Source organism: Ammospiza caudacuta, chromosome 17 (assembly GCF_027887145.1).
Source record: "Ammospiza caudacuta isolate bAmmCau1 chromosome 17, bAmmCau1.pri, whole genome shotgun sequence".
Lineage (NCBI taxonomy): Eukaryota > Metazoa > Chordata > Aves > Passeriformes > Passerellidae > Ammospiza > Ammospiza caudacuta.
In genome coordinates, this window is record NC_080609.1 from 9769993 (window position 1) to 9786432 (window position 16440).

At 38.5% G+C, this 16440-nt stretch overlaps 1 protein-coding gene across 1 annotated transcript in view; it reads left to right on the forward strand.

Annotated features, from left to right (window-relative positions):
* VPS35L (VPS35 endosomal protein sorting factor like) overlaps positions 1–15516 on the forward strand; it is a 42023-nt gene extending 26507 nt beyond the window's left edge. Inside the window, exons 27-31 of the mRNA XM_058815765.1 lie at positions 7959–8098; positions 9681–9846; positions 11627–11745; positions 14135–14281; positions 14780–15516. Coding sequence (XP_058671748.1) covers positions 7959–8098; positions 9681–9846; positions 11627–11745; positions 14135–14281; positions 14780–14878 — 671 coding nt within the window. The 3' untranslated portion in view covers positions 14879–15516. The remainder of the gene's footprint in view (positions 1–7958; positions 8099–9680; positions 9847–11626; positions 11746–14134; positions 14282–14779) is intronic.
* Positions 15517–16440: the final 924 nt, after the last annotated feature.

Below are 16440 nucleotides of genomic sequence, written 5' to 3' on the forward strand. Positions count from 1 at the left end.
TTGTGGCTGTTAATTCTTTGTGTTAGCTCTGTGCTTCTTCACGAGAGCTTGTTTGCCCAGCTCTGCATTTACCAGCAAGTTCCAGCTGCACAAACAAGCTGACTTGGGATGCTGATTAAGACTTTTAGTGCATGGTGACTGTGGCATTTCTTTGTTTTGAATCTGATGTTGCCCATACAGCAAAGCAGAGGGATTTAGAGTAAAGCTGACTGTTGTGTCCAAGTTTGTTGTGCAAATAAAGGATCTGCAAAGTCTGTTGTTGTGCCATTAGCACTGTGCAGTTGCTTTCAGAGTTTACATAAAATGGGCTCACCTTTTCTCTCTGTGGTGTTTTATTTAATTGACCAGCTTACCTTATCCTGTATGTCAGTTTTCATTATTGTTGGTGTGTTGCAAAGCTTCTCTTATTGGAAGCAAATCCAAAGCAGTTTTCTGTAATATTTGGTCTTTGAGAATTATTCCCTGACCATGTTGGGACCCATTCTGTAATTTAATATCTTTCAATTTATAAACTGCTTTTCCACTGTTTTTGTGATCCAGTTCTTCTCTGAGCGAGACTCCTGGGCCCCAACAATTGTCCAGATATTTCAGTGTGAGTGTTTACAAACGTGCTGTTGTCTGACACACGAATATAGTGCACTCACTAAACAATTTACAGATCTCCATCCTGAAATCTTCTAAGGGAGCAGATATATGCAAAGTATTATGGACTCAGTGTCTGAAATGCATGTTCATTAACCACACTCTCCTGAATTTTAGACCCATGAGCTAGGGAGGGGAGCATTTGCTCCATCTCTGCTTTTGTTAAAATGAAGCAAGAGCAAAACTGATGTTCAGTAACTCACTTCATTTACCAAGGTTTTATAGTTAATCACTTTTCTGCTCCCCTTGCAAAACTATTTTGGGTATAATTTGTACTCAGAGACATGTCACTTGTGTGAGTAATTTAGCATGTGTTAAACAGAAACTGTCTTGGGACATTTTTTGTGAACTGTCTTTCCATATGTTGGTGCACTGAAGTCACATAATATGTCCTTGAAAATCACTTTTCACTCAGTTTAATCTGTATCTCAACTGAATGAGTAAGAAGTAAGAAGTACTGATTAATTCATAACAGGAAATTTCACTCCAGTCAGTTAACTGGTGCCAATTAGACTCTGATCTACTAAAACCAATGCAGCATGAAGGGAAGATTTAAGAGTGTGCCATTAATGATAGCATTAGGCCAGGAAGGGAAGCTGTGCCTTGTCTGTAACCTTTCTTTCATGCTGATTAGTTTAATTGGTTTAAAATTGTGAAGAGAAATAAAGCTGAAAGGTAATGTACCTGATCTGATAGCTCAGTCAGCAGTGGTGCATGCATGAGCTTTGTGCATGCATTTCCTCCTTGAAGATTCCAGCTGCTGTTTGTAGCAGGGTAAAGTCTTGGATTTTCTCAATTTTAAGTTTCTACAGGGAGTTCAGCTGTTTGTGAGTTGACTTTTCACTTAAACACATAACAAAATTGAGTTCCACAACTTCTGCTGGCAATAGGAAGAGTTCTCTAAATTGCCAATGTATCTGTCTTGAAAAAGAAGGATGTGCAGGTCATAACAAAAAATGGATTTATGAATCTGAGAATTGCTTTGATAAACTATCAGCAATTGGAGAGCCACAGCTAATCTGCTCATGGGTGGATAAGTTTGGGGTTTGTCTCATTCCCAGTTTGAAGGGGCAGCAGTGGTAGCCATCAGTCCTTGTATCTCACTGCTCCCATTTCCTCTGTCCCAGCCTTGCTTGCTTGGATTTCCCACACTGTTAATGAAATCAAGAGTTTGGACTCATCAAATACTTCAGTATTAGAAAATTGTAATTTTTTTGTGGAATAGATTTTCTTTAAGACAATGAATTGAGTCAGAAGTGTAAATTTATAGGCTCATGAAACTCCAGCAGTGATACACTGATGGATGTCTGTCTGGGAATGTTCAGAATGGATTAAAAATGACTGTTGTGTCTTTCATCTCCAGATCCCAAGACCTGCTTTAAATGAAACGAATCTGTAATTATGTTTAAAATGTTTTAGGTGAATTTGCCCTGGATGCATAGTTTGTACCTCTGGAGAGCCTATTAAGAGCCCACCTTTGAAAGGAAGATGCTAGATTTTACAGAGATGAGCTTTTCATTTCTCTTAGCTGAGCCACTGAGCACTGCATGCTGCCAGCAGGAATAATAAATTCTCATTGGTCATGCTTTCTGTCATGGGGCTGCTTGGACTAAATTGAGATTAAATGCATGCTCCATTGTGTCACTCTTCTGGACTTCTGAGACATAGGTAGGATTTTCATTGCACACATTTCCTCCCTGTGGAAATGCTGCTTTTGTCTGTCAAAAAAAAAAGAGACAGCATGAATTTTTAATATTTGGTCACAGCATTCAGCAGGTGGTAGAGATGACATAACTTTATGGTAACGTGTGTTAAGCAGCATTTTTGTTTTAAAGGCTGTGAAATCTTTGCCTCATTTGAGAAATAACATGCTGAGTGAATAAGGTAATTCAACTGATTCTGTCTGACTGATTTCACTGGGATATTGTCAAACATTAAACTTTATAAAAATGGAGAGTCTGTCCCTCAGATCAACTGCTGCAGACCTTTTTGCTGGGCAAATGCAGATTTTCGTTCTTAAGCATATAGTGCTTAATGCACTTCTAGTTATTTGTTTTGTTTTCCAGTTGTGGCTAAACACAGTTACACCTAGGAGATTGGAAAATAATTTCATTTCTATTGCAGAAAATGTTACTTTTCCATGAGTATTCTCTAAATGCTTCAGTCACACCCTGGAGAAAGTATGGTATGAAATACCTAATAAGTAATTTTAAATCATAGTCCAATCATGGTTTAGAGTATTTTCTAAATACCATTAGATAACAGTTTTTAGTATTTCTTCTTAATCTCCTGAAATCTTTATAGATCTGAAGACTATAAATAGAGAGAATTTGAGATGATGAATTTAGAGAAATAGGAACATGAGGAGATTTTCCTCATTACAGATACTAGGATTCTTGGTTTATGTTTCTCTGGTGAGAATGGTATATGGTGACTCTGTTATCTTTTTAAATACTGCTTTCCTTGAAGGCAGTAAAAGAGCTTTGGGAAAAGCACGATGTCATGTTGTTTTCCTTTCTAGCAATGCTGAGTGTTGCTTCCTTTGGACACAGCTGTGACCTCTTCTGTTACCTGGGACTTCCACAGCTGGAGGCTTCTCCCATTCCCTGAGCTTTTTCTTGTACCTCTCTTTATCCCAGCCAGTCACTTTTCTGTATGATGTGAGAGAGGTGACATCTCTGTCTCTGGAAGCTTTTCAGACTAGAACTTTATATCAGTTTGTCAGTTCTTCAAGTCTGTCTAGACCATGACCTGTTTTTGAAAGTGTCTTGTAGCATCTCCTAGGGAAACAATAATGTAGAATGATGCTTCTTGGCTTTCAGGTGCAGGTGATTTAATACATACTTCAACAAAGCTTGTACCAGACCGTGGTATTTAATAAAATAGATGGACCAGTCCTTGGGAATTTAATATTTTTAATAAATTTTTACTTTTTGGTCTTTGTAACTTCATGGGATGATGAGTTCCACAGTGACCTGCTACTTGGAAGTCTGATGTTTAGGGATTGATTTATGTTAAATGTTAGGTGAGTGGCTCAGAGCATGCAGCTGATCTGCCGGAGCAGAATTCAGCCACTCCTGATTAATTTCCTTCTTGCTGTCCATGAGATAATGCAGTCTGCAAGGTCCTGAAGAAGTTGTTGTCAGTATTGCTTTTTCTAATAAGGAAACAGTTCTGTGCCCTAGCACTTTAATCTTTTTGTGCCTTTGGAAATGGGAAGATTGGAACTAGATTAGATTATTCCAGGTATAAATGCCCAACAGCAATCTAAATAATACAATGGCACCTCAGTTTTCCATTACTCACCTGGTGATTCTTATAACTGCCTTGCCTTTCAACAGCTGGTTAGGATGTAGTTTTCAGGAAACCATCTATAATGACTCCAAAATCCTTCATGAGTGTAAATAGCCTATTTAGAGCTTTCTTTCTATAGTTGTAGCAAAGGCTGTTTCTTTCCCCACATACCATACTAATATTAGAGTTCATCTGCTGCTTTATTGCTCAGAATCATGACATCCATCTGTGATGCTTTGCAGTCACGTTCCAGACCAGTCTGCAGACAGTGTCACCTCCCAGCTCCTCTTCAGGACATGTCTCTGCAAAACCTTAAGGAATGCAGAAGTTATTTTGCTCCACTGAAAACTTTTTCTTCCCTCTCCTTCCCCCATCCACCCCACCCTTTATTAAGTTATGTACCCTCATGAGGACCTTTTTCCTTATCTTCTTTCAGCTTAGTTGTTTGAAGAGCCATTTCTATAAAGATAAATATTAAAAGGGGTTTTTTTTGAAATCTATGTATTTATAAAGGGAATTACTTTTAAACACAATCTTGCTGATACTTTTTATCTGCAGCTAATTCATAGCATGAATGAACATAGTACATTCCAGCTCACCAAGGAGCAGTGCATTCATTTTCTAATTTCAAGTTTTTTCCTTCAAAGAATTCTTGGTTGTTTCTGGATTGGAAGTGATGTGTAGAGGTCATTAAGATGAAGAATATTCAGCAGTAGTTCAAGGGAAAACCACATTTTAACAATGTGGCAGAACTCTCACAGTGACCCCACCAATGTGAGAAGAAGGAGATTCAAATGTCTACAATGCTTGGTTGTCAAAACAGCAATGGATTAATTTATTTAACAGAAAAAATAGAATAGCAAAACCCCACACTTGCTTCCCAATAATTTTTTGCACTGGAGTTCAAGCTTCATTAAATTTCCAACATCTGTTGGACGTGGAAGCAAAATCTTCAGAGTATTAAATTAGGTTTGACAGTGCTGTAAGACATGGAAGTGGTGTGGAATGCAGAAGATGTGCATGGTCCCTGCTTTTGTCCTTTGGGGGGACTTAGCCTGGTGTAATTGTAGCTGTGACTAAAAATACTTTGGGTAGGTATGTTCAGCTCTCTCCCTTTTGCTCTTTGAAGGTGGACTTAAGGAGTTTAATTGTTTTCCCATCTGACTTTGTTCCTTCTTATTTTTGCCTGCCTGAAGTCTTGAATTTGTGCAGTTTAATTAGCTATCAGAGATACAGAAAATACAATGCAAGCTGAATATTTATATATATAAATATATGGAGGTACATATAGTTGTGTGTAGGTATAATTAAACATGTACATGTGCCATAGTGAATATTGTCAATAACAGAACATTCAACACCAATTTCACTTGTTTTTTCTTCTGTAGGAGGCAAATTCTGAAGTGCTGACTTGGATATCCAAGACTGTTAGTTTCTGTAGCCTGAAGGTCAGCATGTATGCTTGGGGGAAAGATTTATGGGATTATGGTCAAGCAGAATGAAGGAGCTGCTGTGAAAGGATGAATGTAGTGAAGCATGAAGTATGATATGTTCAGAGCACTGCACAAGATATTAACAGCAGCTGGGGAAGGCTCCATCATGGTGATTTGTTGTAATGCACAGGCTGCTCTCCCCTCATCCACTTCACAGTGGTTCACTTAAGAAGCAGTATTGTACTTTAGGCAGATAAGAAAACAGCATCCTTCATCAAAAGAAACCTTTTTTATCTTCTTTTTGGTTTTTCAATCAAGAACATAAGATTGTTGTGGTTTTCAGTGCTTTTAATGTGGTTCCTTATATCTTTTGGAAGCAAGGAAAAGTGATGTATGGTTTTGTTTTAAAACATCTCTACAGTGATAGTTTTAAAAATTTTCTTTTAAAGATACAGAGAAACCATCATTGCATAACCTCATAATTAATGTAACTCAGAATTAAACACTGATGCTCATTTCACACTTGAAAAAACAGCATGTCTGTGACAACCTTTCTAGTGAGCCTTTTCTCCAAACTCAGAGAATGTACTGCTTTCTCTGACACCTCTCTGCCAGGATGGTAATGTTTAGGTCATTTTCTGCAGTCTGCAATAAAAACCTTTGCATTGATATGCATTTATTTTTGCTTCTTATGAAGCACATATATCTTGGATAAATGCGCTTTTAGTGTTCCAGCATGAAATGGTTAGCACACATTGGCAGGGCTTCCTGCAAAATGAACACATTCTCCTTTGCCAGTTCTGGCTGTACCAGCAACAGCAGGAAGAGTAAATTGAATCAATTTCAGGTTTTCAAATTGAAGATAAGAGGTTTTGGGTTTGCACTATGGCAGAAGTTTAGAGGAGAATGAAGGATTGTGATTGCTGGGGGAGCAGGCAGTAAATCAGGGTGAGGCACTTTGCAGCTCTTTTTCAGTGGATGCTGATTGCTGCACAGGTCATTCTCGTCCTGTTATGAAATAACTTCAGCAGGCAGGAGCATTCCCTGCACAGACATGGGTACTTTGGTATGCAGACTATTCTCTAAGGCACATTTTTTCATCTGTCTGGTCACATGTTTTTATTGTAGGGTGATGTGGGACATGCACTTTTATTTTTTTCTGCTGAGACAACTGTGGAAGTGACAGCAACTCATTTACTTGTGCTAGAATGAACATCTGCTGCTGCCTTCCTTCCTCAAATAAAGCAGAGAAAGATTACTTACCTTCATTTGGGTTGGCTGTCTAAACTTATAAGTTGTTTGAAATAAACCTTCTTTCACCTCCAAACAAATGTGCAGAATAAAAGGAAGGACAGTGTTTGATGGAAGGGGTCTGTGTTGTAAGCCCTAAAAAGTCCTTGAGCACTTGTGTGCTGAAAAAACAAGAGTGAGAAGAACTACAGTTTTTCCAAAGCACATGTTTCTCTGGTATTCCTCATAAGCTTAAATTAGATATCACTTGGTACTATATTTAGCAAATTTGCTTGGAGTCTCAAATGAATTTTTCCAGAGCAAGCTGTGCTCCTGGAAATGCCCATGCCTGCCTGTGAGTGGTATCTCCATCCCAGCCATGTAACACTCTTGGCTTTCACCAAGAATTCTCCTTTTGCTTTTGATAAAAGCTGATTACATGGCCTGGGTCTCTGTTCCTCTAAAATAAAGATACAATATTAATTCTGAAGAATCCTTTGAAGTATATAGCTCAACAACTTGAGTGGGATGTGGATACTTGGATATTCTGAAATGTTGCCAAGAAAGTGCAAAACAATGTTGCTGGCAGAAATTTTTTTGTGAACTCAGCGTATATAGGAGTGTAAGAGGGAAAATATTGTTGCTTTTAATTTGTGAATATTAATCAACTGAGGAATAGATGTTCTAGTGTTTGGCATTTATGTTTTTTTAAGATTAGAGACATAATAAAGAGTTATGAAAAACCTCTTAACAGCTATTTTGCCAAGGCTGTAATGGTGGATAGTTTCTCTAATTCCTGTACTGTGATTCTTGGAAAATATTCTTTCATCTAGGTAACCAGCAATACCCCAGGTTCTGGTACTATATCAATATTTTACTTTTAGGGATTATGATTAATTAGAAATATGAAGTTGTTGGTACTTCCTTAGAACTTAACATCCTTTTGTGAATGAATTGGTGAGCAAGATAGCATGAATCTTTTCCCCCACTTTGGATTCCCCATTCTCCTGGCATCATTATTTCTTTGCTAAGTCAGTTTTGAATCCTGTGCTAATTTCTTATTATATATGCTATGCATATGAAATGGTGATGTCTCCATGTTATGCAAAGGAGAAGAGTTATACTTTCAGAAGTTTTGAGTGATGTGGGAACTTCCTTTGGAGAAACAGCACCATTCAAATTAACAGATTTCTCAAGAATCAAACCACTGCTGAGTCTTGGGTTTCTTTGCAGCTCAGCACATTCATTTTCTGTAATTTCTTTGAATTTTGAAACAAATTCAAAGCAACCATTGGGTTACAGGCATGGCTACCATCGCAGCTGGAGTGATATAACAGCAACCCTATGTTTATTTTGTAGCTGATGCTTTTTTCAAAGCTGCAGTGAGCCTTGTTCCTGAAGCGCCAAAAATGATCAGTGTAGATGGAAAGATGCGACCTTCTGATGCCTTCCTCCTGGAATTCCTGTGTAATTTCTTTTCCACATTATTGGTTGTTCCGGTAAGTGGAGTGTGTATGAGTAGCACACAGGTTAATATAGACTATTCTGACTTTCCTGGTTAAAAATTTAGAATAGATTGGACGTCTGGAGTGGGAAATGCAGGGATTAGTGTTCTGTGACAAGATGAACTGTTCTGCAGAATCATTCACCCCAATGCAAAATGGGGAGGCAGAATAACTGTCTGGAGGTGGAGCACTGCACTCTCAGCAACACCTCTCACTGGAAGTGGATTTGGGGTAGAGTGAAATCTCACCATCATTTAATTGTGTAAACATAATTTACTGGTTTATTAGCTAAGTATTCAAAAAACTCTAATGCATGAGGAGGGGAAGAATATAGAGCTGTAGTTCCTATTAGTTTCAGTTACTTTGGCATAGGTTGCTTAACCATTGGAGTGAAAACAATAATTAGAAGATGTGTTTTGGCATAACCTTCCTCTTCTGATGACTATTTCACGAAGTACTACCATTCTACACCCTTCCAGTTTTTAACTAACTGTCAAATTTAGAGAGAAATGTAATTTTCTCTCCAATATTTTCAGCTATATCTAAAAGATGAGGGGAAATTGTAAATTACCTGTATATTCATTTGTTCTTGGAGAGAGTAGGTTTTTCCTCCTCACTGAAACCTCCCTTACGGTTTTCTCCTTCCTTTTTCTTTTGCCTATTTGGTGAAGCAGCACTCAGTGTGGTGCTGTTCACATCCTTGCTGTCAGAGCTGTTGCAGTGGCAGGGGTGTCCCCTGTTCAGACACGTGGAGGGAAGGGGAAGCTGTCCCTGGGATGTCACTGCTGTCCCTGGCTGCAGGGGAAGGCTGGAGGGAAGGCTGTGCAGTGACTGGCATCATTGGCAGGTGATGGAAGAAGGGACTGAAACAACCTCTCAGATTCACTAATGAAAAATAACTTGCAACAAGATGCCAGCATTCAGAAATTAGCTTCCCTAACTCTGTTCCCTATTTACAGAAGATCAAAAGAAGTGTCCCCAGTGGGCTGTGATTTGTCCTGTGTGTCTTGGTGCCACTGCTCCAACTGCCAGCTGGAATCAGCCTGGTGCAGTATTAAAGCTGCTTGTAAAAACTCCCAGCTTATGTAAAGCAGAATCTTTCTTTTCATTTCATATGAAAAGATTGTTGATTGTCTGTAACTGACTTCCCAGTGTAGGAGTTCTTTTGAAACTCATAATTATATGAGTAATACACTACAGCTTACTGATACCATTTTAATAATGAAATCTACCCACTGTTTAATTTTAGAGGCTTAGCTGTTAAGAAGCTGACAATTAATTTTGTACTGCTCCCCCATGACTCCAAAACAAAGCATTTCAAAGTTTGTCTGTGGAGGCTGCCTGGATCATGTTCTGCTTATGGGTTAAATGGGCATTTTAGATGGAAACTGGAAAAAAATTCAAAGGCTTTGCAGGAAGCACACTTAAGAAAAGTAGCTGTCAGCTTTAATTATATTGTAGGTCTGCTTTTATAGAGCTCAAACTGTGACTCTCCAGCACTGAATGACTGCAAATAATCCTATTTCTGTTTTGGGTTGTGCTGTTGGTTTTGACCTGTCTTTTTTCTCCTCTGTAGGACCATCCAGAACAAGGAGTGTTGTTCCTTGTGCGAGGATTACTGAATGTGATCCAGGATTACACTTGGGAGGATAACAGTGATGACAAAGTCAGGATTTATACCAATGTTTTGCATCTGCTGTCTGCAATGACTCAAGAAGCATTTATCTACCATGTAGATAAAGGTAATACCTAAGGGGGTTCTGGCTCCTTGCATTCCACCAGGGCTTTTGTAGTATTATCTTATTAGCATAGCCAGTTAATGAAGATCAGTGGTAATCAGTCTCACAGGATGGATTATTTTTCTATCCAGTTCCAGGTATTGTAACTTAGAATAATCCAGGAGTTGGCTTCTGGACAGGTGCAGTCTGTTCTTAAAAGTGGATCTGTGCAGAGTGGGTTACTTAGTTTGCTTCTGGTGGTGTTGGTGCAAATGCTTATAAATGTGAGCTTTACAAGTAAAGATTATGCCTATGAAGGGTTTTATTTAAGTCTAAAGCATCAACTTGATTTATACTCATCGTTGGTGTTTCATCCACATTTATTAACAACTCCAGTTTTCAGAATGTAAAGCTAGTCTTCATTATTTAAATGATGTATTTGCTGATTTGAAGGCAGGCTTTGCATTCTGGAAATTGCAGCAACTTACAAAAATATTCAGAATATCTAGAAAATTCTAAAGATTTTACATTTTGAAAAATAGCTGTCATCTTTTTTTGTAATAATTTTTGGAATATTTTGATATACGCTCTAAAAATTGCATATTTTCCTTCTGATTATAGATGACTAAATTAAGGGAGAGTAATAAATAAAAATCCTTTAAAGCATCCTGAAGAGTAATGAGTCAGAGAGGCCAAGATGGTTTGACTTTTTCTTTGTTGCACAGACTTGCACAGAGGGGAAGGCTGGAAGGTGTTGTGCAGTTCTGGTGAATAGTCTGTCAGATTTACCACCCATGCCAAACACCTCTTGCAGTTATTGCACAGAAAACAGCTCTCAGTGGAAGTGCTACCCTGTAGTAAATCTGTAGTAAATCTGCTGTTCAGATTCTGTAAGGAAGTGTGCTTTAGCTTTTTCTTTCACTCCATTTTCTAGATGACCAAAATAGCTGCATAATCCCAAGATGAGAAGTCTAAATAAATTAGATTTTAATGGAGAGAAGCATGGAAATATAAATTAGTAATTTTTCCCCCTGTAGTAGGGGCAGTGGGAGTTTTTTCCAGGTGGACCTTGTACCTTAGCTTATTGAAATGAAGTTTACTTGGAAACAGGGGATTATCTTTCATCTTTTCTGCTTTCTGATTTACCTAGAATTAAACCTAAAAATTTCTTTTTACCCTACTTCTTAATAGAACATAAATAAATTAGGGCAAAAGACATGTTTAAAATCACAATTATAGAAGCTGTAAAAACGTGAGCTCTCTCCTTCCTAAGAATCCTTTAAGGTCTTTGAAACTAAAAATACACTTCTTGAATTTCTATCTATCACTTTGAGGTAATCATGGGTTTATTTTAAGGGGGAAAAAAGGCAGTTTCTTTCGAAAATCTGTTAATTTTTACTAAATAAAACACAAATTGTTTGGCCCACTGCTGCTGCCATTGTAGATGATGGCCATGCTCTTCTGAAGTGATGGAAGCAGGGAGTCTGTCTCTGTGGAAAACCTGAAAATTGACAGGATATGTTGCTTAACATTGAGTCTAGGAGATATTTTTGAGCTTTGCTGCATCCAGGAATACAGGGCTGGTTTCAAGTTAAAAGATTCTTCTGAGAGTTTTGCTCTTCAAATCAAAAGGACATAGTAGGCAACCAAGTGGTAGGCACTTAAAAAACAGTTCTGTGTGTGTTTCATGGAGGAGGGTCATTTTATGACTGCCAGATGTGGTCTTCTATCAATATATGATGTTTGCATATCAAATAAATGTACAGCTCTTTAGCCAGACCTAAGCTTGAATTCATCTCTGCAGTTGATTCCAATGATGCTCTCTATGGTGGAGACTCCAAGTTCCTGGCTGAAATTAATAAACTGAGTGAGACAGTGGTGTCACAGATCCTGGATCACCTGAAAACCCTGGGAAAGGAGGAGGTATGTTCTTACTGTGCTTGAGTCAGTACAAAACCAAAAGTAATTTGGGGTTGAAGAAAGAACAGCTTTGACCAGGACTTGGTCTTTTCAAAAGCTTCAGGAACCTCATAACCAAAGGAAATGGGTATTTTAACTTGTTTAGAAAGTAAGACCATCACATAGGCAGGCTTGTGGTGGACACCTAATGATGTCCACTTCTGTAATGAGCAAAGTGAAAATTCACAGTCTATTAGTGGGGAAAATACAATGAAAGCCACCTATAATTCTAAAAGTTTCAGATCCCAGGCACTGAGATGATGTCAGGAGAGAGGTACAGAGGGAGGAAATAGTTGTTTTGTCTTTACCCTGACTTTAGTATATTTGTTAAATATAAAATAAAGAAATCTCTAGGCAGCTTATTGGATTTCTTGATTGGAATTCAGAGGCTCTGAGGGATCAAATCTAGCTTAATGGATTGGATGTGAAAGGCAGGTGACTGATGTTTGCTGAAATAATGAGAACTCAGTGTTCTGTTAATGTACCTGTTTCTGAGAAGGGACAGCTCCCAGGCAGCCCTTACTGGATGGCTGCTATTGATAGAAACCCTGTGGCTGCTGGCCTGGCATGGGAGGGCAGGGTGTGATTGATTGGATGGAATTTTTTAGATGGGCTATTTGCACAGTAGCCCAGAGTGTTTGCCAATACAGAATGTGTTAAGTGATACATATTGGGAGGACACTGTGCTAAGTTTAGCCTTTTCTCTGCTTTTGCTATCCTGTTTGTCCTTCCTTGAGCAATGGCAGAGATGGAACATGAAAATATCCTTTGCTCAAATCCTGTACATCATTGTACACATCACCTCAGGGAACAGCAGTTCTTCAGTTCTTTTTCAGAACAGCAGCAGCAGAAACATCCCTTCCAGCACAGCTAAGAATGCCCCATGTTCCAGGGCTTGGAAGGAAATTTAAACAGTTTTCAGGAATGTGGGTTATATATTAGAGATTTTTTTGCAAGTGACTCCTGTATGGAATTTGATGGAATTTGTGGGTAGGAATGTTTGTAGGGCTTGAAATCCATGGTTTCTGAAAGGCCTTTTTTTTTTTTTTTTTTTTTTTTTTTTTTTTTTTTTTTTTTTCTCCTTTCAAGCATGCTTTGAGTAGGGAGACCCTGTGTTAGTTCACTGAGGCTGTTGTTGCACAGAAACCTGGATTTAAGGCTGAGCAGCACAGACACAGGTGCTTGGCCTATCTCTGCCTCTGCACCTTGGATTTACTCCTCTGTCCAGCCTTATTTACAAAGAGGAACCATTTGTTTTGCTTTGTTGAGTGAAAGTCATTGAGAGATTTAGATAAAAATTGCTTTGTAAGAATAAATAGTTGTTTGAGGAAGCTGTTGTTGCTGAGGAAATAGAAGTGATGAGAATATTGTCAGAGATCTCTAATTGTGCTGAAGTAAAGCTGGTCATAAAATCACTGTGGTATTTGGATTGCTTCAGTGTTGGTGACCTTTTATTATTCATCTTCTTGGCTGCTCATTTAAATGAACAAAGCTCTAATGATTTTGTGTTTTTATTGGTTCATTTCCTTTAAAAGCTATAAAGGAAAATAAATTTTTCTCACAATAAAATCCTTTCACCAGAATGGCAACTTGGAAGAGAACAATGCATCTTATTGTTAACACAGTGTGGTTTTTTCACAATGTTAGAGAATGCTCCATTTGTGACAGTGCTGGAATGGAAATTTTTAGTTCTGGACAGTTCTGTAAAGTTCAAGCTGTTTCTGGTCAAGAGAACGTGTAGCAGTGAATCCTCTCTGCTTTGTGTGGGGGGAAATTGCTCTTATGCTCTTTATGGTCTCTCCTCAGCAAATTTAGGGGAAGTAGCTACAAATATGGTGCAAATATGTTCAAATCACCAGAGTTTCAGTGAAAGAATAGCAGGGAAAAACATCTTTGGTTAAATAAATAAATAAAAGTAGAATAGACTGGGGGGGAAAAAGCCTAAAGTTGCATTAATTTAGATTAATGACAGTGGTCTCTCTAAAAATTTACAGCTGGGGTGCTCTAAGTGCAAGGTTGGTTGGTGGGAGGGTGATTTCTGTGCAGGTGTAGGGAGTCTGGAGTTGTAAAAGTGTCAGACCTACATTCTGTGCTGTGCCAAAGTGGGATGAGATGTAGGAGTCCTGAGTAATTAATTTATTTACAGCAGCTTATGTTGATTTACAGCCAGTGCTGTTTGCTGCATTTTGAATGGAGTATGAAAACCCTGACTGTATTTTTATGTAACTCTTGCTGTGTGTCACAAAAGGAGTGTCCTTTGAACTCCTGAGGGTTCAGAGAGGCTGCTGAGGTTAAGCTGGGTGTTTTGGGATGAGTGTACAGTAACATGGGAATATTTTTGTTCTCATCCCAGACCCTGAAGAGGCAGAGCCAGCTGGCTCTCTATTTCTTTAACACCATCCTGGCTCACGGGGACCTACGGAACAACAGACTGAACCAGCTGTCAGTCAATCTCTGGAACCTTGCTCAGAAGCATGGCTTTGCTGACACCAAGACTATGGTAAGGGAGGGAGACACAAAATGCACAGAGGTTTTAGTTCTTAATATCTTTCCAATCTTTATTTGGGAAAAGGCAACATTTTCTTGAATTGAATGAACCTCATCTCTTCACAAGCGACTATCTTTAAAAAAAAATCAAATTATCTTAAAACCCCAACAAGTTCTATTTTCTAAATGCTTCTTAATGAACAAGCAACTTGTCTTATTTCAAGTGGTCTGTATCTTTCTATAATTTTAATAGTATGACAAGCATTAAGGAACCTGAAAGTGTTGGTTTTTCTTAACTACTAGAAAACTAGCTTTAAGAGAAATACTGCATTTTTATTTTGTGGAGGAACCGCCTGGTCAAAGTTTGTAAAGTGGTATTTGAGAGCCTTTCAGAAACATACATGATAAAGAGCATGATGTAAAACACCTTCACAAAGATGAACTGATGGCTATGAAATGAGATGAAATGAGACACTGAAAATCTCCAGATACCTTTTTTTTTCAAATCCAGGTGAAAACCCTGGAATACATCAAGAGGAAGAGCAAACAACCTGAAATGAGTCATTTCACAGACCTGGCCCTCCGGCTTCCTCTGCAGTCCAGGACCTGATGGTGCCTCTTCCAGGGACTCACCTGCACAAGGGAGCAGGGAAGCAAGGCCACAAATCACTGATCCATCAGTGTATTGTTACTTTCCTTAGTGAGACACATTTACTTGGGCACAGCAAAGGTAAAACTGTTCTGAGTGCAATAATTTAACCTGAGTTTCTGTATCCAGTTTTACCATAGCATTGTTATTTTAAATGCTGATTTACATTCAGTAAACAGTTATCTTGAACCTCTATGGTTGAAAAAGCCTTTTGACATCTAATCTGTTGTAATTTTAACAAAAAAGGAAGATAATCTGTAGGAATGAGGTCACAGCCTCAAAACTTCATTCCTCATGCAGAATAGTCATTCTCCTCTGCAGAAAGCAGCATTTCAATATAACAGACTAAGTTTTCTCTCTGCTTTGGGATGCTGCCAGCATTTGCCTGGCTAGTTCCAGTAGCAGAGAACAATGGCTGAGGTGTTACTGCTCTAACTTCTACAATACATTAACACAGACATGTTTATGTTTTCATTTTAGTCCAATGGTGTTTTGTAAAATGGAAGGAATCTTTAAGTGTTGCAAAGGAAAATGGAAATTATGCAAAGTCCTCTATATTTGCAAAGTACCTATCACTGAATAAAACAATTTGCAGTTCATCTGTGTGTTCTGGGGGAGTTTGTGTATACAAATCTATCACCTTACCCTTCTGGAATTTAGTTACACATACTGTTATTATTTCTAATAAAATTTCACTCTCACCCCTTCTGCCCCATGGTAGGGAACCATGTTGAGATCTAATATCTATTTCTACTTTTGCTTAGTGCGTTTTTTTTTCTCCTTGCCAGGCAAGTGGCTGAGGGCTCAAACTCAGCATTTGTTTCAAACCAGAGGAGAAAACAGAACCTCAGCTACCTGAATTTTAGTAAAACAAGAGCCAAAACCTAGAAGGGCTGGTGGAAGCTGGTGCTGAACAGTGAGAACAGTAGTGCAAATCAGCCTCATGTTGAGGTAGGAGAGGTTTAAATGAACTTTAGAGAAGGTTTTCTCCAAGAAGTTTAGACCCTGCAGGAAGAGCATCTCCCTCTTCCCAGATAGAGGAATGGATTCATGGCAGCCCCTTAAGATGGAGTCTCAGCATAATTTTCACTTCCTCTCAAGAGTTGCCCAAAATGCATCAGAACCCAGTGCTCCTAAGTGTGTTTTCTGCTAAAGGCAGATGCTTTCAGCTAGAGCAGTCCATTGCAGAAAACTATTGTGGAAAAGTGAAACTGTCTTAAAAGATAAAGAAATGGAGTAGTTCTATTGGTGCTACTCTCCAAAATGATTATACTTCCATTTTTAGCTAACAGCTGCTGATGGAAAATCCAACTGCCAGAGCACAGTTCCAATATTGAGGATGTTCAGTGCTATCTGTTGTTATAAGGAAGATGTTAGATTTTAAAGAATTACTTTCCGAGTTAAAAGTTTGCCCTCATCAAATTTGAGAGCACACCACTAATGTGTCTTCAAAGTAAAGCACCATCATTTTCTACCACTGAGTGTAAACAACGTGAAGATTTTACAGAACAATAAAATCCTTT